Source organism: Toxorhynchites rutilus, chromosome 3 (genome assembly GCF_029784135.1).
Source record: "Toxorhynchites rutilus septentrionalis strain SRP chromosome 3, ASM2978413v1, whole genome shotgun sequence".
Classification (NCBI taxonomy): Eukaryota; Metazoa; Arthropoda; class Insecta; order Diptera; family Culicidae; genus Toxorhynchites; species Toxorhynchites rutilus.
This window is the reverse complement of record NC_073746.1, coordinates 39256509-39279924: the sequence shown is the minus strand read 5'-3', so window position 1 is coordinate 39279924 and position 23416 is coordinate 39256509. Positions and strand designations below refer to the sequence as shown.

Below are 23416 nucleotides of genomic sequence, written 5' to 3'. Positions count from 1 at the left end.
ATTGTCTGTTCTCTGTTCACTGGATACTTCAACTAGAGCGCTGACTGGCATCGTCTAAATCAGCCTTAAGAGTCGAAAATGTTGAAAATAACTTGAAAATGTTTTTTCTTATGAAATTATCCAAAAAAAATGCGTATTCATTCTCGTTCACGCTTTGATTGATAGCCAAAATGGCAAAGAATTGGTTAATTGGGAACCTTCTAAACCAGTCAACAAGAGGTGGTACTGTGCAATTTCAAATCAGTCCTGTTTACTTTGAAACGTATTCTGTATTGCATTTGTATATTTCAGTAAAGTGGTAAACATCGTAGTTATGCTAGGATTTATAAACGATGAAACTAGACTCGCCAGACTTAGCAAAGAAATACTATTTTTCAACGCTGCTCGAAAAAAAGCATTCTTCTTCTTCTTTCTTTGTTTTTAAGAGGCTTTAAACTTTGCAGTTCATTCGCCTCTAACAAAAGCATTCAAAAAACTGGAACAATGCAAATACTGTTTTTTTATTTAAAAAAAATTACAAAACGAAGCTATAACTGATTCATTTCCTGAGTCCGCAAGCCTCTGGGTATGAGCCACAAACAATTTAAATATATTACAATTGACATGGACAGAATAATGCACAAGATAGTAATTTATTCAACAAAATTTCTAGTTATTTTCCTCGTATCCGTATGAATTAAGCACTGAAACAAAACGCAAAACTGTAATATACAGCGGAATATCGGATAATAACCCTCACCATCGAATTCAGTCTGATAGTACCTTATGAACTCAAAAAACGCTGCACCATCGTACTCATAATCACAGGTTCCCCCAAGCCTAGCAGGTAAACACTCAGCGTCAATCTGCGCGTGGAGTTCCTTGATATTGCCACCGAGAAAGTGAATCTACAAACAGAAATCGTCCCCGATTCAAATTAATTCAATCACCCTGTGGTACGACGGTACACTACCCTTGAACCCCATTTCGGACTAAGAAATGGTTTGATGATCTTGAACAGAATGGCGAAGATTATCATATTGTTAATAATGACGATTGATTTCGTGCGCATCGGGGAGTACTTCTGCCAGTAGTCGAACATGTCCTTAACGAGCTTCGGCGTAAACTGGCTCAGTTGGGCGAAGCTTTGGCCTTCGCAATTTATGATATAGACGACACCGTTCAATTGAGTGTGTGGTTCGAGCGAGCACAGGGTTGCAAGCGCATGCGTGGCTTGAAACAATTCCATCGGGGACATCTCCGTGCAGTTCCATTTACCTGAAATCGGTAACGGAGACTTTTTCTGATGATATTGTAATAGGCAGTACAATACCTCCGATTTCCAAACATATAATTCTTCGACCGTTTTGATCACGCTCTGGAAGAACTTGCACCACTCCGGTCACGAAAGCCTGCTTCAAGGAGTGGAGCGAGATGTCATCAAGGAAAAAATCCGCGTTTGCCTTCGCCGTGAAGTATTCCTTGATCTATTCTTTCAAGTTTTCTTAATTCTTATTACATAATCGATATACGATTTTATTACATCCTCACCAATCTGAATGCACTCTCTGCATAATATTTTTGGGGCCTCAGGAATCTTATCAAGAAGGTATCATCATGGATGGGAATGATAAGTTTTGGTTCATCTACAACAGAAACATTAGTCTTCCCCCATCTAAACAACATATACTTACTTCCAAGGAACTGTCTCAAAACCTTCAAGCTGTTTGCGATAACCTTCGGTCGTTCCCGAAGCTCTTCTCTAGCTTTTATAATAGATTCAGAGTCATTAAACTCCTCAAAATCGAATCTTAGCCAAAAATCTTTCGATAAGATAAGGAAAGGTGTGTTGCTTTCATCGAAAAGAACAAACGGTGATGACGGAGCCGGCGTTGACGGGGACTTTGACTCTGACATGTTGAATAGTTGGCGACAAAAATTGGACAGAAACAGCAGACTAGTGAACCGAATCGACAGATCTGTTTGTAAACGGTAAAAGGCACTCACCGAAGATGTCGTGGAAGATGGCGGAGGCGATAACCACTAGAGATGAGTTACTTTATAGCAGCGATTGATATTAAACACAATAGCGGGAAAAGGGTATCACAACAAATATCGATTTGGGTTATAGAAGAGATTAAATTACAGTAAGATAAAGTTAAGTGTTAAATAAAAGTATGTTCAGTAAAACTATTTCTTCCTTTTCTTCGATGACACAAGCATTTCTAGAAGAACTTCGCTATCTCAACGTATGTTACGCCTTTTTTCCCATAAATAATTGATATGCATTTCCATGACAAATAACGCGCTTTGAATGTCCTTTAAGTGTAAAGTTTGAGAATACATGTATACCAGGGCAATGAATGCTATAATAAATAGCATGGACAACATGGAACTTTTCCTGATTTATGATCAAATATAACGTGTGTGCAAAAATGGACAAATTACGACGAAAAAAAAAATACAAAAATAATTCAATAGACCAAATTTTCCTTGAATGTTACATTTATTAAGCCTTCTAAAAAAATATACGACACACTGCCGGGCAGCCTTACGGTAGTTGACCGGATCCTCACCCATGATTGATGAGAATATATTTGTCAGCATGTTCTTCTTTTATTTCGTGACCTTTGCGATTAGCTGCTTCTCTGTTTGACCACAAAATTATTAGAGTAGGACATCCGTTTGTGGTTCGCCCAGAAATTTTCTTCCAGACTTCAGTACAACGTCTATTTTCTGCCGGTCAGTCTCCAGTGATTTGTTGTCAGCCGCTCTTTCTGGGTGTATGTTTGCTGCTCAGACACGGTCGGCCTAGATTGACGCTTCCGCTTAAATATACTTGTTTAAAGTTTGATCGGTTGCTCCGACCTCACTTCCAAGGCGCGGGACGCTGAGGCTACCATGCTCTCGATCTCCTTCTCTAGCTTCTGCTGCACTTTACGGTTGCTCAGCACTGTCGAACGACTTAAGAACCTGGCTTCCTTTCGACGCTCTCACGATTCTCCTGAAGAAAGAGGATGTTTTAAATACCAGATCGGCATTTATCTACAACAGCGTTATATCAGCATCTACAAAATAATTCAACAACTGGAGACTGATTTGAACCACGTGATCAAAATTAAATCCAACGTTAACCAGTAACATGTTCCCGAAGGTATTCTTAAATCGTGAGCACATGTGCGCTTCGGTGGAAACCTGTTTTGATTCCATCACTTTTTAAATGTTAAATTTATAAATAAAATCCGAAAATGCAGATTCGTTAATAAGCCGGCTGCAATGAAGCTGTTGGAGCCCGAAATCCCCAAAATAATAGTCGAAAGCTTATGTTTACATAAGTAGTTCTTTAAGCTCCATTTTAGGTTCTGTTTGAGTCTCAAATTTCTTCACAAGAACATAAAGCCGATTGGTCGATTGTTCAAGCTTCTCTCTCGCAGAAAGATCGTATGGCCCAAATGATTGAGAGAAAACAGAAGGTAAGATGATCTCTTTTGACTTGGACCATGCTTTAGATCAGCGGTACTGAACCTTTTTTTCAGATGGGCAACAAACACTTGTTAGTCATGGTGTCGCGGGCCGCAAAAAAATATAATAAAGAAGAATGGTGTCCAAGATACGACCGCATTGTTAACGTAGGACTACGAAATCCGAACCGAATTAGATGTGTGGTTTTGGCGCCTTTCTAGCCCGAAAATAATGCTCGATTTCACGAGAGTTAGTTGATCGGATCGGAAATCACCAATATGATTTATCTGTCACCCTGCTTTCGATTAAATGACAGTGGCAGCGTGGCTTTTCAAAGGGCCTTTCTCAAGGTCGAGTGTTTAGTTTAGATTTCCAAACTGGTTTTTTAGGCTAAAGGCAAATGTCTAAGAGTCTGAGATCATCACACCAATAAATCCGAAGACGCACCAAAATTCACAGTTCCAGCACTGTTCCAGCAAAAAATATAAAAATCATCTGGCTTTTGATTACTTCGAATATTATTTAAGAATGCATCGAAATTTTTAAAATTAATTTCAATGGAAAGTTTTGTAGCCCTGAAAAGCGCCGATGAGTTCGCGTGGAACTGTAGAAGCAATTGAAGATGGGTGATTCATAATTCATTCTTGTTATCGCGAGAACAGTACATGAAATTTGTATCTTTATTTCCATAAGACGTGCGGCCGGAAGTGATTATATATTTGTTCCCCCAGTTATCTGTTTGATAACGCATAAAATCAACAATTCGTATGTGTGACTCAATCATAAGCAACCAATCTCCACATAACGGTATGAAAACCGACAAGACACGTCATGTTTAATATTTCTTTTTTGCTGTGCTTCTGCCCGTCAGTTCAATTTTAATAGAAATCATACTTCGCGCATATTCTGAGAATGAATTCTGAGGTGAATAACTTTGCATGTTCATTCAAAAGGGAGCAAAATAAATACTGAGGTTAACCAGGGCGAGCACAATATTTATAGTGCTTTCTAATTATCCGATGAAATGCACCAACCGCATTCCAATCTTGACTTCGATGGACTTTCAAGTATATTTTCAGATTTTTGTGATTTCACCAATATTTTGAGATCTCAATAGTTTGCTTTCGACGCTCAATCCCTTGCACAGGAAGGGATAAAGCCCACCTTTGAAAACTAAATTAAACTCTCAGCTTTTTGAAAACCTCGCTGCCTTCTGGTCACTAGCTGGATGACTGATGAATCGTGAATTCGCGAATGGCTTGTCTATACTCAATAAATTGAAAACAGGCGGAGCTTCAATTACAGTATTTTTTCCACCCACATTCTCCGATCGCTGCATTTTTATTTCTATTTCATAAAAAACGTGCCCTGTTTTCTGATTTGGCACCATTATTGATAGACGTAGTCCTACCTCAAAAACTATTTCTAAGGTTTTCATTATTACACATACTGCATTGGCTGGAAAGTCCCGGGATTATTAATGAGAACAATTGTTTTTTGGACAAAGCTGTATTTATTCCTCGACATAGCTTCTCAGTTTCTGCGATGACTTCCTTATTCGATGTGAATCTGTTTCCCTGGAGCCACCACTTGAGGTTTGGGAACATATAGCAGTCACTGGGGGCCAAGTCTGGCGAATATGGTGGAATCGTAATTGGTCCAACTTGGTAATCGCTTTTAAGGACGTATGCGACGGTGCGTTGTCGTAATGGTACAGAACTTTCTTCTTCACCATATGGGGCCGTTTTTTTCTTTATTTCGTCGTTCAGTTTGTCCAATAACGCTGCATAATACTCTCCGGTAGTTGTTTTTCCCTTCTGCAGGTAATCGCCATGCGCATTCCGAAAAAAAACCGAGACTAATCCATTGTCTCGAAACGTCGAAAGAAGCTTCCAGAGCGAGGTGCATCTGCGGTGCTCGTACGGCCCATTCAAATTCACTAAACCACCGATAAACTGTTGTTCTCGAAGGAGTAGAAGTGGAATAACATTTTGTCAACCACTGCATCGATTGTTCAGGAGTTTTTCCATCAAAAAACAATGTTTGATCAAAACACGATATTCCTCTTTCTCCATTTTCTATACAAGTGACACTTAAACAACTGTAGTTTGTGAACAAATAAACGAAATGTCATGAAACTTCACATATAAGCCAGTGACAGATGAACCTCTCGGAAAGAATCTTGTTCATTTTTAGTGGCGCCATCTGTAGAAAAATCACGGGACTTTTCAGTACTTCGTCAAATTTCGTCCTATTCATATATCGCACCAAAAAAATTGCACAATAAAGTTTTGCCTGTAACTCAAAAATGTTGCGTCACAGAATTTTTCTATATTTGGTTCTATACAGCGAAAGATACGGGATCATTCACTACCACGCATCGCAGTACAAACTAAATCGAAACGCGTTTTCACTTTTCACATAGCGGCACGTTTAAACCGTGTTCAATATAGTCTCATTCACTTCCCAACTTCTTGCTTTAATGTAATCTTGTAATCTTACACAGTCCATTGACAGATCTGTTCGATTTTCATTCAGTATCCATTGTTTATCAACGGACAATGTGTGAATATCGTGCTGTGGCGATAAAAATGATGATCCGCGTTGACGGCATTGAGCTTCGTATTACGAAATGGGGGAGTAGGCATGACAATATCGGTTTGCAGAAGAAATGAACACACGTTTAAAATGAAAATTATGAATGAAAATCATTTTTCCGAAATCAAATTAGTACTCTATGTAAATGAAAATCCTTTTCGCTTGCAAGTAGTGGAAAAATATCATATAAAAATTGTGTCTAAAGACAATTTTATATTATAATGGTAAGTTTTGGTGAGAATATCTAAAAATTTATTGAAAATAGTTTAAATTAGGGTCAGAACAAGGTACGTCTAGTAGGTAAATAACGCCAAGACAAAATTTTCATACAAATTTTAGTAATTTAAAACTGCCTTAGGGCCGACTAATCTCATAGAGAAAAGTTGGCCTCATACAAACTAATGTCGTATCCAGATGTCGAAACCATTCCGCCGTCTACGCGAATCGGTTTGGAAGCAGTGTGCCAGTGTGCCGTATTTTGATTTGAACATCAGGGTGCCCAATCTTAAGAATAGGGGGACAAGAAAAAAGCAACATTTAATTTTTTTGACGTAGAACTACGTCTTTCATTAAGGGTGCCAAATCAGAAAACAGGTCACGTTTTTATGAAATAAAGTCAACGCTAATAACTATTTTTGCCGCGAACGGATTTTGGCGATTTACATACCAAACGAATCGGAAGTTCCCTAAGATTTGATTGATATTCTATACATCACAATTCCCTGGTGTGTAAAGGGTTAAAATTCATGAAAACTATAAGCGTTCCCATTTTTCCATACATTTGTTCTGTCCATTTATGTGCTTTCCCGAACAGAGCTGTCAATAACGAGCAACTTATCGACGACCAACGGAGGGGAAATCGTAGGATTGAAAGTCTCCGTGAACGAAAGAAAAGTAGAAGAATGAAGGGGAATACTTGCCTAGAGTATAAACAGTGGATCTCGCTGAGGCAAACTTTCATTCGGCATCGGACTGTTGAGCAATCCAGTTCACTTTGCTTTGCTTCGATCTAAGATTGGATCCCACCAGTGGTAATCCAACTTGGATATCGTCGTTTGGTTTTTCTGTTCATTTTTCGCGTTATTCGTATCGTGTGTTTTTCTTTCCGCTTTCTACGCTTCGCGTAGTGTGTAATAAGCAAGACGAAGAGGAAGGCAGGCTCGAGCCCTGCAGAAAACGAACGCATTGCCAGGGACAATAAAATTTCGAGGCATGCGTCGTCTAATGATGCACGCGATGTTGGTGCAGTGAAAAGCGCTCGCACTGAACCGAACCTTCGCGAGTGTGACACCGCATCGAACAACAGCGAAGTAGGCGATTTCGGCGCGTCGGTCGAAAATGTAAACGCCGTTACCCAGGCAGCAACCAAAATCAAGCTCCCCCCGCTGGTGGTGAAGGCGGTCGCTCTTGACAAACTGATCAGCGAATTCTCATCGATGGGTGTTTGAGCAGAGTACAAGCTGTGGGGCACAATTCAGTCTTTTTCCAAGCAGTTAACATTGTTTGTTTCCCGTCATCATAAGGGCTTCGTTGGTGCCATTGATAATTCATCAATGCATTAAATGACGTTATGGCGAAGCAGACGTTAAGGTGCGCCAAAGCATTATAGAATAATATCCGAATGTATAAACAAGCGACTTATATAAAATAACAGCGTAGTTCTACGTCAACAATGCGGTCGTATCTTGGACACAGCCTCCTATAATTTTTTTATTTTCAAACAATTCTAGCAAACTTGGGACACGTTGCTTTTACACATAGGGGGAGGAAATTATAGTATGGGGGAAGGGAAGGGGATGCAACTCATGACGAGAAGGATACTTGAAATTATAGTTTCATTCAAACTAAAAAATATAGGCCCTTTTAATAAGTTGGTCGTGAAATATACAGGAATTGTAATAGATGACAAGTTTCAACAATATCAAAAAGAAAAATTTTAAAAAAGGGTTTGAAAAATTTATTGTTCTGTATAATTGTTGATAATATTTTTGATTTCCTATAGGGACCAAAAATTATCAAAACGCTCCAAATCATAAAGACGCAGATCGTCGCAGCATCACTCTACATAATTAGTTAGTATATACCTAAATTTGAAAAGAACCGGACCCGTCCCGGGAGCTCCTGGGAGTAGAAAGATGTCGACCAACAAAGTTGAAATTATGATTATTCTTGTTATTTCCTTGTTTTTCTTATGCTTTATATTCCTATTTTCACATGTGAAGCCACTTAACCACTAGTTTTTTTTTCTGAAAGTCTAATCAATAACGTTTATAAGAATGAAGAGATAAATAAGTTAGTTCAAGTGATAACATCTCCATTATTCTGCAATAATCACGTACGAGTACATTTAGACGTAGAAAAATCGTTCCATTAACTCAATACATACAAGCAACATTCGCTTGACAACAAATATTATCATGAAATCAGCCCTATTTACAGTAGTATTGAGCCTTGGGATTAGCCATTCCCCATTATAGGTTGACGGATAAATTATTCTTCATTACATCGATCCATGCAAAACTGGCCCCACGAATGATACTACGTGACGACTGTTTCGATAAATCACATCATCTCAACTATTGTGTATCCGATGCAAGTGTTCCTCACTTCCGAAGCGTCAATACTCACTACTCTTCTTCTTCTTCTTCAATGGCACTAACGTTCCTAGAGGAACTTCGCCGTCTCAACGTAGTATTACTTGCGTCATTTTTATTAGAACTTAGTTGAGATTTCTATGCCAAATAACACGCCTTGAATGCATTCTGAGTGGCAAGCTCTAGAATACGCGTGATCACAGTACCAGTCGGAGGAAATTTCTTTGACGAAAAATACCCCCGACCAGAAAGGGAATCGAACCCGAACACCCGGCATGTTAGTTATGACGCTAACCACTCGGCCAAGGGAGCACTTAATACTCACTACTCACAAACTTTAATAGGTTCCAGTCAAACAACCTGTTCGCCACGCGTAGTGACGCAAGTCCGCTCCTAAGCCGGGCGCGTTTTACAAACTCAGTTCGGCGTCAACAGCTGAGCATATCGTGCAGCACATCGGCTAGACTTCTGGGAACAATAGGCTTGTGCAAAACTCCTTTCCCTCACTCGCTCTTGCATCTGTTTATGTATTTTTGTTTGTTCTCAGCAGTCGCGATCGACGCCAAGCCGCGAACAAACATTCCGCGTCAGTGCTTCATCGCGTTCGGTACGAAATCAAGCAACATTCACGGCCAACCGGTCACCCATTATTAAGCGCGCAGTAATAAACCAATAAAGCTCACGAAACACAGCTTCTATACTTTTTTGACGATTTTTGTTTTGTTTGTGTGACGCGGTGACAGAGAAAAAGTGATCACGCTAAGCGTGTAATTGCGCCCTACATTGCGTTATCATAGTTTGAAACAGTGAGGTGTGTGCGCAATCGAGAGGATGGCGGCAGCAGCATTGAAGTTCGATGAAAACAAAACTCCTTACATCGAGCTGGGGAATGATTACGTCGTGCGGTTGGAGAACGACGAATTCACCGATGTCAAGTCCAAGGAGAAGGCAGTGCGTGAGCTGCGTGAGACTCCCGATGTGACCGACAAAGCGTTCGAGACGCTGCGAGCAATGCTGCAAGGTTGGTAGCTGATGAGTTTATGTGGGGTTGTGAGAAATGGCGTCTTCATGAAGGACAGCATGGATACGAATGATTTGTATTCTGGCGAGGAGCGGAACGTGTGGCATTCAAGAAGTGTGCATTGTAAATACATATACTGAACAGAAGGTGGTCTCGCGTATGCGTGTAAACTTCGGATGCCAAACAGTACAATTCTGGCAACCATCGAATTCGATGTTTCGACATTAAACGAAAATTTGCACAGATCGAGTGTAACAGTTCAAAAATGATTGATGTGATTGCAATTGATGCAATTATCCGATTTTCTCTACAATGCATTCGACTGTCAGTGTAATGAAAGTCCCAAAAAAAAAACCAATTGCACCCATGTTGAGCACACATCAGTAATTTAACGACCTCCGAGATGTGAATGCCACGACAGGTCTAATTCATGGGTAGTTACAATTAAGCCCACCACAGTAGCTAGTTTTTGCTGTTGTTAAAACCACATAAAATAAAGTACTCTGGTGGGATTAAAAAAAGACCGTTATTATATTGTTCAAAGGCATAAGTACCATTAAGAAAATGTAGCGACGAACGCCTACAAGATCTCCGAGATTATACTTTTAGCCACAAAAAAAACTTTACTGAACCATCAATGTCGTGATAGCGTGAGATGCATGTCACACTTAATGTGAATTCTAGTGTTATTAATCATGGTTTGTTTGCGTATATTAGTTTTTTTTTTTGCTTCGCTAGAAGGAATCCCAGAAATACATCATACTGTTGAACGTTGCTCAAGTGCTATAATTTTCGATACAATCTCGTGTTCACATCTGTTGATAATTGCTCTCAGTGCTAGCTGAGAGCTGAACAAACAATCTTAATTTAAGGTTGTACTCCGTTATAAATGGCAGTGACACAGCAAAGAGCAGAATAGAACTGAATTAATCTGAATATGTCTTGAGAATATATTATTGTCACCGTAACACGTGCGCGCGTAACTAAGTTGCAACTCAGCAATGGCTCCAACTGTTCCTACTAAAATTCATTAATTAGCTACCGTAGAAAATTGCTGACTGATCGTTCAGTCGCAAGTGAAGGTAGTACAAAAAACAAACGATGCGCACGAGCTCTTTTTTGGTGACACAATCGAGCGTGTTGTGCGTAGAAGACTGAAGAGAAAGAGTCAGTGTTTACATATCTGTCAATATTGAATTAAACACAATGCTAGTAACCATTCACGAACAGAGATGCCAACCTTCCTGATTTTTCAGGATTTCCCAGATTTTTTAGCATACTCCCTGATATCCTGACGATTTACCACGATTGACGATTATCAATTTATCCTGATTTTTCTGATGTGATCCTGATTTTTGTACTCTTGACATTATTCGTAATAAATATACTGGTTTCCATGTCTTTTGTCATGATAGCTGTCCGGTTTGCACTTGTATATATCTTACATTAAGATGAATTCTTTAGACTCAAAGCTGTACTTAACTTTTTTATCTCTCTACCTTCAGTTGTTTCGAGGCTTCCTAAAACAGTGTTAGAAAATTTCATGAAAACAGATTGTCTGACGAATTATGAAATTACAACGAGATTAAGTTTGAGGAACAACATTGCTTTATTAAGGATAATGTGTATGTAGATGTATTCCCAGAGTTATTGATGTAGGAATACGTTTCAGAGTGTAAAATTACTCTAGAGAAAATTTTTAAATCCACAGTCAATATGATAAGATTTTACATGTAATTTGTTCGTCTGATCCAAAGTAGAATCAACTTTTTAATGGGACTATGGTAAATATATCTGTAACTGTACTAAATATCCTAAAAATTAGAAAATATTCAAGAAGTCTTTCAGTGCTGATATGCTTTCCTCATTTGTTGAGTAAAGATTCATTCCAAAGCATGGGCGATGAATTCAGTGAAAATTTTAATATTGATTTCTCTACAATTGACAGTAGTGATACTGTAGGTTTTTCGGAAAAAAACATAAACGATCAAAATGTCAGGTGAAACACTAGCATTTCCGCTTATGCGAGGATTTATACCATGCTTATTAGTTCTTTTACATATGCGATCTACGCCCGAAGAAAGATATACGCTGTTTCTGGTGGGATTTGGAATGGATTCTGTATTATGAGCTACTACCAAGCAACCTGTTCCTCACAGGTATGTATATAACTTTAATTTATAATGCTTTGATTGAAAATTATGTTTTTGTTTTCTCAAAAGTCGACATTAACTTTTCGGACAACCCAATATGAGCTATCCTGATTTAACCTGATTTTTATTTTCATTCTTCTTGATTTTTTAAAATTATAGTTGGCAACCCTGTTCCCGAATATATAACCTAACAAGCCTGTTAGTTACATATCCGAGCTGTACCTTACATCGCACACCATTCTCGAAGCCTGCATCCGATGAGCAGCCATAAGCAATACAAGGACTGCCAATGTAACCCGAAAAATGAGCTATTTTGTGCGATTTATGGTCCAGAGGAATTATTAGCCCGTAATTCTTTAACATGTGGAGCTCCGCGTTGGTTCCAAGGAATTGACGTCGAACTTTTCGTTAGAAAAACGTTAATCACTGGGACTGACAGTTACAAAATAAGGAAATATTTAAAAAAAATTGTTTGTTTTCGGATGTTTTACGCTATGTGACTAATTTCTAGTCAAATTTCTGACTATTTTCTTTCTTTCTGTGGGAGCGGGGATCGATACTGAAATTGTTGCGAGTTGAATGGAAAGCGTAGCAAAAATAAATGGGGGCTCAACGTGTTAAGGACAAGGATGAAAACTATGTTACTGTCAACGGTGATCGCTATCATGCAATGATGTCCATTTTTTCACTGCCCTAAATACACGAGCAGAATCTGGTTCGCATGTGGTTTCAACATGATGACAGCACACGAAACGAACGACCTATTACGCAATGAATTTGGTGAGCAATTCATCTCTCGTTTGCAATTCGAGACACCTTGTTATGCATGAATCTGTGAAATAGTAAAAATAATAGACAAAAACAGAAATCACTCTCTCGGTAGTCAATCGGATGTAATTTTGCGTGCATCGTATTTAAGGAATTTTCTTTGAGATTTGGATTATTCGAACTGATATCTTCGACAAACCATCAGTTTGAACGACCGTTCACATATTATAGGAGAGGTAAACATTTATTTTCTTTGATATCAGTAACCAATTCGCATTCTTAATTACATTGTTGTTTGTGGGTAAAATGAGCCACCACTGGATTACGACTTACAATATTATTTTTCATAAAGCTAATATACTTTATCACATGTTGCTCTTCAGGGGGTTCCTATGATGGCTTTGACCCTGGATAATATATGCCACTCCTACCAAAATGATAACAGTAGGTACAGTAGGGTGTCAATTAAAATAGTCATCTCTAATTTCAGAAAGTTACCTCGTAAAAAATTTTCACCACCTCGAAAAAAACATCCTATGCCAAATATCAGCTCAATCGGACTTAAGGGAGAGTGGCGCAAAGCGGTCAAAGTTTGAGTTTTGTGAAAATCGAAAAATCACCCAAGGGTGATTCGATGCCAAATTTTAAGACATTTGGCATCGAATCACCCTTGGGTGATTTTTCGATTTGCATGAAACGTCGAGATCAAGTGTCATCTCGAAAAAATTTTTTTTATCAAAAATCGACACTCACAGCAGAGCAAAGAACCATGAATCGGAATTAGATTTTCAACATACAAGGTTACAGTGACATCAATTGAGATGATAACACCTCGATGAATACGAGAGTGCTTAACACATTGCGGATCGCTCACGAGTTTTCTCGTGTTTCGCGTTCCGTCTGTTACGGATGGATCACGAAATAACCCGTGTTTTCTTCACTTGAAGGTTAAATCCTTGGTTTGCCAAGAATCTAACAAAGTCTACCGACGGCACGCCTTCGTCTCATCCACATCGAAGGAAACGATCTGATTGGTGGAATCCGAACAAATGAAGCGTTCAAGTTTGCCCCAAAACGTGCGGTCCTTAATATGTTAAGTTGTACAATACATTGTTGACCGCATTTGAATGCGTCGTAATACAAAACATACATCGAGAAAGATTATAAGCAGCTCACAAGTCAAGAGTTTTTTTAGTAGATACAGTGATTCGCCTCTATGTGGACGTCTAGCTAATTTGACAGACCTGTAATGCGACACGAATAATTGGACATTTGATCTCTAATTGGACATCCCTTGTGCATGTTTCTACAACACGATAAATAATTAGGAGTGTTTTCGACTATTTTCCAACCATTTCAATGCATACTTTTTCAATGGTTACTTGTTAAATTTTCAATAAAGCATTTTCTCTCCAATGTCAGAGTATTATGTTATCAAGGTGAGAGAAATGAATGATTTTCGGCTTTTTTTTCATGGGAAACACTATGTATAAGTTCAAAAGTACTAAAGGATGAACCAATCGTTCCCCTTTGTAAGTCAACCTTTGATACTGAATAATGTAATACTTAACAATGTTACCGGATACAGAACAGGAAATGCCCATTAAATGGGTCTTCCAACAGTATTATGACACTGAAAAAACGAGCCGAAGATGCCAGAAATCGGTAAATCTTATGCCACAGAGATAATCAAAAATAACGGTTTCCCAAAAAGAAAAGGTTTGGATTGCATTTCTTAACTGAGAAATGTCGGTGAAATTCCATGAAATTCATATAATAATTTCACATTAAGTTTAAATTTCGGGTAACTTTAGGATTAGTTTCTCTCACAATAAGACACTATTTGTGAGCGGATACATGATATAAGCTTGTCAAGGTTATCATTCTTTTAAAAATAATTTTTTATTTGCTGAATCAGAATTGATTAGATCAGTATCAGATTTAATCTTTCTAACCAATGTTGATGGCAAATGAGGAAGAAATGGCTTTGAATCAACAAGAGAAGCAAACAAACTGTAATTGACCGATTCTAAAAGATGAGTAACTAATGTATGAGCGTTTCAACTAGCGTACGCGCATCGAAACCAACGAAATTTAACTCTGCATCGTAACACTATGTTATCCTAAGTTAGGCAAAAGAAAGGTTGCAATATTATTGTGACATCGAAAAACATTGAATTTGCTATTCCAATTTTATGAATCACTAACGCAAACGCAAAACTATATTGATATCAGCTCTCAGAACATACGAACAGAAAATTAAAAAAAAATCATTTTCATTCCATCGAAGTCTCTAGGTGGAACTCGAGGAGACATTGCAGATCATCAATGCAGTGTCATTAGCACCAAAAGTCAATGGAATAGGTGGCTAATGCGTTTTCCTTTCGATTGATTGTTCCGTTTCAAGTAAGCTTCCGAATGACAGTATCCTTTGGCTAAATGCTTCGCGTGACATCCCTCAAAGTCAGACGTGATCGTGACGAGTTTTGCCAAGTGCCAGTTTGGGGGTGATAGGGGATGCTTTCGTCGCGTGCCCGCTATTGCAATTTGAACCACGCTAAACGCTTGCGTCCAACCGAGTTTTGCTAGCGTGAGGCTAGATCGAAATTTACTCCACCCACACCAAACACACGCAAACTACCTAACAAGTCGCTGCTCACCGTGGGTTATTGTTGTGTCATTTCATGGGAAAGCAATTAGTCGAGTGATTATATGGTATCGTTGGGAAATGTGTGCACTGTCGAGCTTTTGAAACTAAACTCATACCGGAAAGAACTATTTCCTAGTAATCAACAACTCTATGGTTGAAAACTGGATTGTTTTTTGTTAAAACGTTTCTCGATCTTTAGTATGGCACATGCATATTTTTGGGAACGATGATCGACAAAACTTGTTTTCGTTCGTTTCCGAAACAAAATACGAAAGTAGGATATTCGGTCGATTTCAACACTGAGACCGTTATCTTTGAAAATATCAATGACTTGCAAAAAATAATAGAACAAACGATATGGCGGCCGCAGTGATCAGTTTCTAACACTGATCAGCATACAATTATCGCTTACCTTCATAATTGATTATGAAGGAGAACGTGGTCTTAAGAGAAAAAAAAACTTTCTGGAACCTCGATATCTCTCGAACCCAAAAAAGATATAAAAACTTCCTGTCAGTGACACAAGGAAGGAACAAGGAAGAGAAAAATGCAAGCACTTCGTTCTGAAAAATCCTTGCAAACGTCAATCCGTAGTTTACATTAATGAATGGATTGGAAAAAAAATTAAAGACTGATAATGAATCCACCCCCCGTGGTTATATTGTATAATGTAAAAAGATTTATCGACTGTCATCGATCCGTAAAGTACATTATTAAAACAGTGGCTTGTCGTGACCGGCTGGTGGAAAATTGTTTCAAGTGTAACTCCGCTGATTCACCTAGACCTTGGCTGAAAACGCGACACTGCTATGGATTGCAGCTGAGTAAGTTGTTCGAATTGAGCAAGTTGATTTGAGCCTCCCTCTCTGTCTCTCTCACGCTGGTATAGTTTGGTGTTTATGATCTAGTTGCACTCGGAGTTGATTGGCGAGTTTTTATAGCTCATTTCGAGAGTGCGATTCTTGCGCAAATTGTAGGAAGCCGTGAATTGATCAAAAGGGTATGAGCATTTGAGCTCTATGGATTAGATGCCGGCAATGCGTGAAATGTATGTGAGAAACGCGAGAATTCCGCTCATTCACTTAACGTTTTCATAAATTAGGGTGCTTACATTGTTTCATGACAATTCATTCTATGCATTATGCATGGTTACATTTTTGTATTAAACTGATTCAAGTGTTCAGAAACTCCAGCATATTCATTTATTATTATTTCACAATAGTTGAAATTGAAGCTTTCGGTTGTTTACGCTGAAAGACACTACGTAGGACTACGAAATCTTATTATTCATTCCTTAGTAGAATTTTGTGTGACCCCGATGCGTAAATTTTTTGTAACTCCGTCAGAACCTTCAAAAACGTATTTTTCATTTTAGATCTCAGCCTTAGCATTTGGCGTTGACTGATAGCTATTTAGAATGGAACTGAAGAAATGAAAGTCACTGAGTGAAATAATTTATGCCACTCGCCTGATACAATATTGCATACTTTTTACATTTGGTCATTCTATAGGAGCATTAAAAAACAAACTTGCTCCCTTCCAAACTTCCTTGGTTCGACCGAAACAACAGTCGATAAAGACTGTTTCTCACTCGTCTCCGGCTTGGTTGCATGGATGTATTTTCTTCACTCATTCCCAGTATTGCCACACGTACAGATTTATCTGGAAATGTACAGACCTTGACATAGGACTATGTCTTTGATGTCTATATAGGGGGGTAACTCTACGAAAAATGTAACGATTCATTAAGAGTTTCCAAACGCATATTACTCAAAATCGTTATTGCGACATATGTTGTGTTGTATACCATTAGACAGGAAACTTATCCAGCATTTTTTTGACGTAGAACTACGTCTTTCATTAAGGGTGCCAAATCAGAAAACAGGTCACGTTTTTATGAAATAAAGTTAACGTTAATAACTATTTTTGTCGCGGACGGATTTCGGCGATTTACATACCAAACGAATCGGAAATTCCCTAAGATTTGTTTGACATGCTATATATTAGAGTCCCATGGTATAACCATTTAGGTTAAAATTCATGAAAACTATAAGCGTTTCCATTTTCCTATACATTTGTTCTGTCCATTTGTGTGCTTTCCCGAACAGAGCTGTCAATAACGAGCAACTTATCGACGAGCAACGAAGGGGAAATCGTAAAATGTAAAGTCTCCGTGAACAAAGGAAAAGAAGAAGAACGAAGTGGAATATTTATCTAGAGTATAAACAGTGGATCTCGCTGAGGCAAACTTTTGTTCTTCGTGAGGGCATCGACCGAACAACATCGTTGCTGGGCGAGCTGGACGGCGAGGGATAGAATGTCTTTCTCAAGGCAATGAGGGTGGAGGAGTAATATGAATAAAGTAAAGTTTTCCACGGGCCTTTTTGAGGGTTAGAGACGAATGAACTGAAGAAGTTTAAAGTCTCAAGCAAGGAAGAAAGGCAAACTTTCAGTATCGTTCTGTACTCAAAGCAATTAATTCTTGTTCTTCCTTGTTTCCTTGTCATCACATGTCCTCGTTTCGGATTGAGATGTGAACGCGACCAAATTACGCGTGAGGGAAATCATCAAGCTAGGCTATCGTCAGCTCACCAAGAAAATAAATGTTCTGGAATTTTGTCAGTGATTTGGTTTCGCATGACGGTAGGGAAACTCTCTCCACAAAGGATGATATTTAAGCTACTCTAGACTGGCAATACACTGCGTTTCACAACTATAGAACCACTCATTTTTTTTGGAATTTCCAGAGATATGTAATAAGTCGGTTGAATTGAAGTATATAGTGTAGGATATAATAACAATCGTCATTTATAAGACTACTTTATTGTTGCGTCCAGGCGCGGAACATACAAAACAACTAAAATTCAGGAAGCGGGGGAGTAATGAATCTCTGCTGAGGCAAATATTCAGCCTTTTTCCAAGCAGTTAACATTGTTTGTTTTCTGTCATCAATGCATTGAACTGACGCTATGATGAAGCAGGTGTTAAGGTTGTGCACCAAAAAAAAATTTGGAGAATACCAAGTTATTGAACAAGTTATATTAAGTTATTAATTTATTTGAGCTCGCGTGCCCGCCGCAAAACTGCTCCCAACTAGGATTGTATTTTCGATAATCTTGATCATATTGAAGCAGTGTTACCCTTTTCGAGGTTATGGAGATTAACGGATAGAGTTTATTTCGTTTATTTAGTCACCAAGGAAGTAAACGTCGTTCTGGAATTTTGTCAGTGATTTGGTTTCGCTTGCCAGTAGCAAAACTTTCTCCACTAAGGATGACAGCTGCGCTTATCTCGTGCATATATTGTTCTGCGAGCACAAGAAATGAGTTAAACAATTCAAACAATTCAAACAATTATCGTCAAATGATTCGACAATAAAAAAAAAACATTTCAGGGCGACCAAACTGGTAGAATGGTTATTTCAAAATTTTCGTAGCATTATAAAATAATATCTGCGGTTATAAACAAGCGACATGAATTAAGCCACAGCGTAGTTCTACGTCAACAATGCGGTCGTGTCTTAAACACAACCTACTATAATTTTTTGCTTAAGACATGAACAGTGAATATAGTAAGAAAGAGTTAACAATTTGACAATTAAAATGGGTATTTTTTCGATTTATCCGTTAAAGTATAACGGCGCTTACATTTTCGACCGACGTACCGAAGTCGCCTTCTTCGCTGTTGTTCGATGCGGTGTCACACTCGCGAAGGCTCGGTTCAGTGCGAGCGCTTTTTACTGCACCCACATCGCGTGCATCATTAGATGACGTTTGCCTCGGAATTTTATTGCCCCTGGCAATGCGTTCGTTTTTTACAGGGCTCAAGCCTTCCTCTTCTTCTATGTCAAGATCCTGTCCATGCATCTAGGCCCAGACCCATAAACTTTTTTCGTTATTTTTGGTACAGATTTTGTACGGTACTGGGTACAGATTTTCATCAAAAAGTACAGATTGCTATAGATTTTGTCCCCTTGTGAAATTTCTCACATTTGGACAAAGCAACATTACAGCACATGACGACTTTTACGCCGCAGAATTGCTTGGTGCTGCTGATCATAAAAGCATTTGCAATGCAATGAATTATCAGTTCCATAAGGACGAAATTCGTTGTGTTGGTCCGTAAGGAAATCACTGTTCCAGAAAACGAGCATGTGCAGGATTGATGGACAAAAATTGGATGTCTAAATAGAATTGACGGTTCGCTCGCATTTTCGCCTTGTTTGTAATGTTCTCACTGTGAAATTTTAGAAACAACTGCTTAGTAGGATAATCTCTGAAATGGTTTTTTCATTGTAGAATGAGTTGACGATAATTGATTGATGATTCATCCTTCCCTCGCAAAACAATACACTAACTGATTGTATGTTGCAATTTATTTCATGTCAATGCATTCAAAATATACCTCGAACGCTATTCCGGTGGCCTTTTTCGCAATAGAAATAGACTCCGCTACAGTCGATTATATACGTGTTGCACCAGCACCATTATTCCACATCTCATAACTACATCAATATATATTTGGCACCACATGGAAACAACAACAATGACAACAGTTGCAAGTATCAAATATCATGCTACATGTTATTTAGTATTGCCTCAAAGGAATCGCACCTCTAGGCATCGTTCGTACAACGTAAACCAAGCGCCGAACGAGCGTCCGCCATAGCATGCATACAAAGCCATTACACTACTAGGAATATAAACACTTCTCAACATTTTGCGCTATTCTCAAAAGAAATGCTTCTTTTAATATTACTGGCCTCGAAAAAATTTGTATTACTTTCTCATACTCGAGAGAAGCGCAGCTGTCACTCTTAGTGGAGGAAGTTTTGCTACTGATAAGCGAAACCTAATCACATACAATATTTCAAAGCGACGTTTACTTTCTTGGTGACTTAACAAAAGAAATAAACACTTTTGTTGATATCAACAACCTCGAAAACAGTAGCATTGCTTCATTGTGATCAAGATTAGCGCAAATGCAATACTAGTTGAAAGCAGATTTGCAACTGGCACGCGAACCCAAATAACTTTTAACATCCCAGTAAGACATTAAAGATGCTTGGTTTTCTCAAATAATTTTTTGGCGCACAACCTTAACGCCTGCTTCGCCATAACGTCAGTTTAATGCATTGATGCATTCTCAAAGGCACCAACGAAACCCTAATGATGACGGAAAACACACAATGTTAACTGCTTGGAAATAGACTGAATTATGCCACACAGCTTGTACTCTGCTGTAACACCCATCGATGTGAATTCGCTGATGAGTTTGTCAAGAGCGACCGCCTTCACCACCAGCGGGGGGAGCTTGATTTTGGTTGCTGCCTGGGTAACGGCGCTTTTTTTCCCCTGTTGGATGTGAACCACTGCGTCCATTATTTTGAACTATTATGGTATAACGGCGCTTACATTTTCGACCGACGTGCCGAAGTCGCCTTCTTCGCTGTTGTTCGATGCGGTGTCACACTCGCGAAGGCTCGGTTCAGTGCGAGCGCTTTTTACTGCACCCACATCGCGTGCATCATTAGATGACGTTTGCCTCGGAATTTTATTGCCCCTGGCAATGCGTTCGTTTTTTACGGGGCTCGAGCTTGCCTTCCTCTTCTTCTTGCTTTTCTTTCATCGTCCAATTTATGACGCGGAAAGAAAAACATACGATACGAATAACGCGAAAAACGGATATAAAAACCAAACGACGTTGTCCAAGTTGGATTACCATTGGTGGGGTCCAATCTTAGATTGAAGCCCAGCGAAAGCAAAGTGAACTGGATTTCTCAACAGTCCGATGCCGAATGAAAGTTTGCCTCAGCGAGATCCACTGTTTATACTCTAGGCAAGTATTCCCCTTCATTCTTCTACTTTTCCTTTGTTCACGGAGACTTTAAATCCTACGATTTCCCCTTCTTTGCTCGTCGATTAGTTGCTCGTTATTGACAGCTCTGTTCTGGAAAGCACACAAATGGACAAAACAAACGTATGAGAAAATGGAAACGCTTAAAGTTTTCATTAATTTTAACCATTTACAAACCAGGGGATTCTAATGTATAGCATATCAAACAAATCTTAGGGAATTTCCGATTCATTTAGTATGTAAATCGCCAAAATTCGTTCGCGGCAAAAATAGTTATTAACGTTAACTTTATTTCATAAAAACGTGACCTGTTTTCTGATTTGGCACCCTTAATGATAGACGTAGTTCTACGTCAAAACTTGAACGAATTCCATACCAAAAAAAAACAAAACATAATCATTTTACTCGCTGCTTTTTAAAACTGCTGTAGTGAATTGATTTCATTGGGTGCTAAGTTCTGCTTATATATAGGAAAGAAAAAGAAGAATTGACATGTGCATTCGAGGAAGTGAAGCGGATTCCTTAGGAAGACATATATAGAGAGCATAATATTAAGATCACGACTACTCATGCTATCATAATCTGATATGCGTGAGTATACTCTTTCGATTTTTCAAATCAGCAGCCAGTTAAATTAATTAATTGCATTTTACATTACCAAATAACATGCTCGATATTATGACATCCTGAACCACAATTACATGTATTGTTAGTAGCAAGACCTACACAATAAAAACGTGAATTGAGCACGAATTGATTGACAATACAATAACTGATAAATGCCTATTATCGGTAAATGGAGAATAATTCATATACGCATCAATTAATTATACGCTTGAAATAACTAAATATGTGAGACCTCAAACTTGTTCAGTTCATTCGTCTCTAACCTTTAAAAGGCCCTTGTAAAACTTTACTTTTTCCTAGTATTATTCCTTCACTCCTCACCGTCCGACTCGCCCATCAACGATGTTGTTCAGTCGGTGTCCTCACGAAGAATGAAAGTTTGCCTCAGCGAGATCCACTGTTTATACGCTAGGCAAATATTCCCCTTCGTTCTACTTCTTTTCTTCTGTTCACGGAGACTTTGAATCTTACGATTTCCCCTTCTTTGCTCGTCCATAAGTTGCCCGTTATTGACAGCTCTGTTCGGGAAGACACACAAATGGACAGAACAAATGTATAGGAAAATGGAAACGCTTATAGTTTTCATGAGTTTTAACCATTTGCACACCATGGGATTGTAATGCATAGCATATTAAACAAATCTTAGAGAATTTCCGATTCCTTTGGTATGTAAATCGCCAAAATCCGTTCGCGGCAAAAATAGTTTTTAACGTTAACTCTATTTCATAAAAAAGTGACCGTTTTTCTGATTTGGCACCCTCAATGAAAGACGTAGTTCTACGTCAAATAAAAAAAGAGAGAGATGTCTATTTCTATACACACAAACATTTTAAAGCGTTGGGGGACAGATGATTTTATTTGCCCATCTGACGCTCCTAGACACGAAATGGCATGGTTTCTGCCAAAAATGAAATACTTTCTGACAACGCTAATTTGGGTGTAGTTTGGGTGTAGTCATGATCGCATCTCTGTCTTATCTTCTTGAATAGCGCCACGAAAAACTGTGATAGGTATCCTTAAAATTTATTTGCATTTTCCGTCAATAGTTTCTACTGCTGCTACATCATTCTGTTAATCTAGGGCAAAATATGCTGAAACACTGAGGTTTAATCATTGAAACTTAAAGAAGTGTTAGTATCCTGCAAACAATTTGCTTTTTGTAACGGTTACACCGAAACGTCCGACGCAAATCTTTCCAACCTATCCTTGTAATGAATTTCGAAACTGAATCAATTATCATATTGTGAATGCTTTTTTCACAGATACGTTCGTTTGGTTTGCGAAAGGTGCTTCCCCAGTAATTACAAATAATATTACTGAGTAAAAAAAAAAGCAGATAATCTGTGCCTATCTGTACTTTATTACAAAAATCTATAACCAATACCAAGAAATAATATATAACCGTACCAAGAAAAACGAAATATGCCTAAGTCAAATAAATTTATGACTACAGAAATATATTATAGATAAATATAGCATTTTCTCCTTCGTCTCCACGTTGTCCGGAACATTGTTTGTAATAACTTTATAGCCCAATGATGTATGTATATTGAGTATTCTATGATTTAAATTTAAATTTCCTTTCTAATGATATATAACACAACATATGTCGCAATGACGAGTTTGAGTAATATGCGTTTGAAAACTCTTAATAAATCGTTTCATTTTTCGTAGAGTGACCCCCCTATATAGAAATCAAAGGCATAAT

At 38.4% G+C, this 23416-nt stretch overlaps 2 protein-coding genes across 3 annotated transcripts in view; one reads left to right on the top strand and one right to left on the bottom strand.

The window, feature by feature from the left end:
• Positions 1-479: 479 nt before the first annotated feature.
• LOC129779271 (clavesin-1-like) lies at positions 480-2043 on the bottom strand. 2 transcript variants are annotated; one of them, XM_055786666.1, is made up of 6 exons: positions 1674-2043; positions 1531-1625; positions 1313-1466; positions 953-1257; positions 763-887; positions 480-683 (listed from the first exon to the last, which is right to left on the bottom strand). In XM_055786666.1, the coding sequence occupies exons 1-6, from the start codon at positions 1894-1896 to the stop codon at positions 677-679; spliced, it is 909 nt and encodes a 302-aa protein (XP_055642641.1). In that variant the 5' UTR covers positions 1897-2043; the 3' UTR covers positions 480-676. The 2 variants fall into 2 exon arrangements, with proteins under 2 accessions (XP_055642641.1, XP_055642640.1); XM_055786665.1 differs by having other exon boundaries at positions 486-683; positions 740-887; positions 1674-1993.
• Positions 2044-9036: 6993 nt separating this feature from the next.
• Positions 9037-23416, top strand: part of LOC129775800 (alpha-tocopherol transfer protein-like) — a 38655-nt gene continuing 24275 nt past the window's right edge. Inside the window, exon 1 of the mRNA XM_055780902.1 lies at positions 9037-9654. Within this exon, the coding sequence (XP_055636877.1) occupies positions 9465-9654 (190 nt within the window). The 5' untranslated portion in view covers positions 9037-9464. The remainder of the gene's footprint in view (positions 9655-23416) is intronic.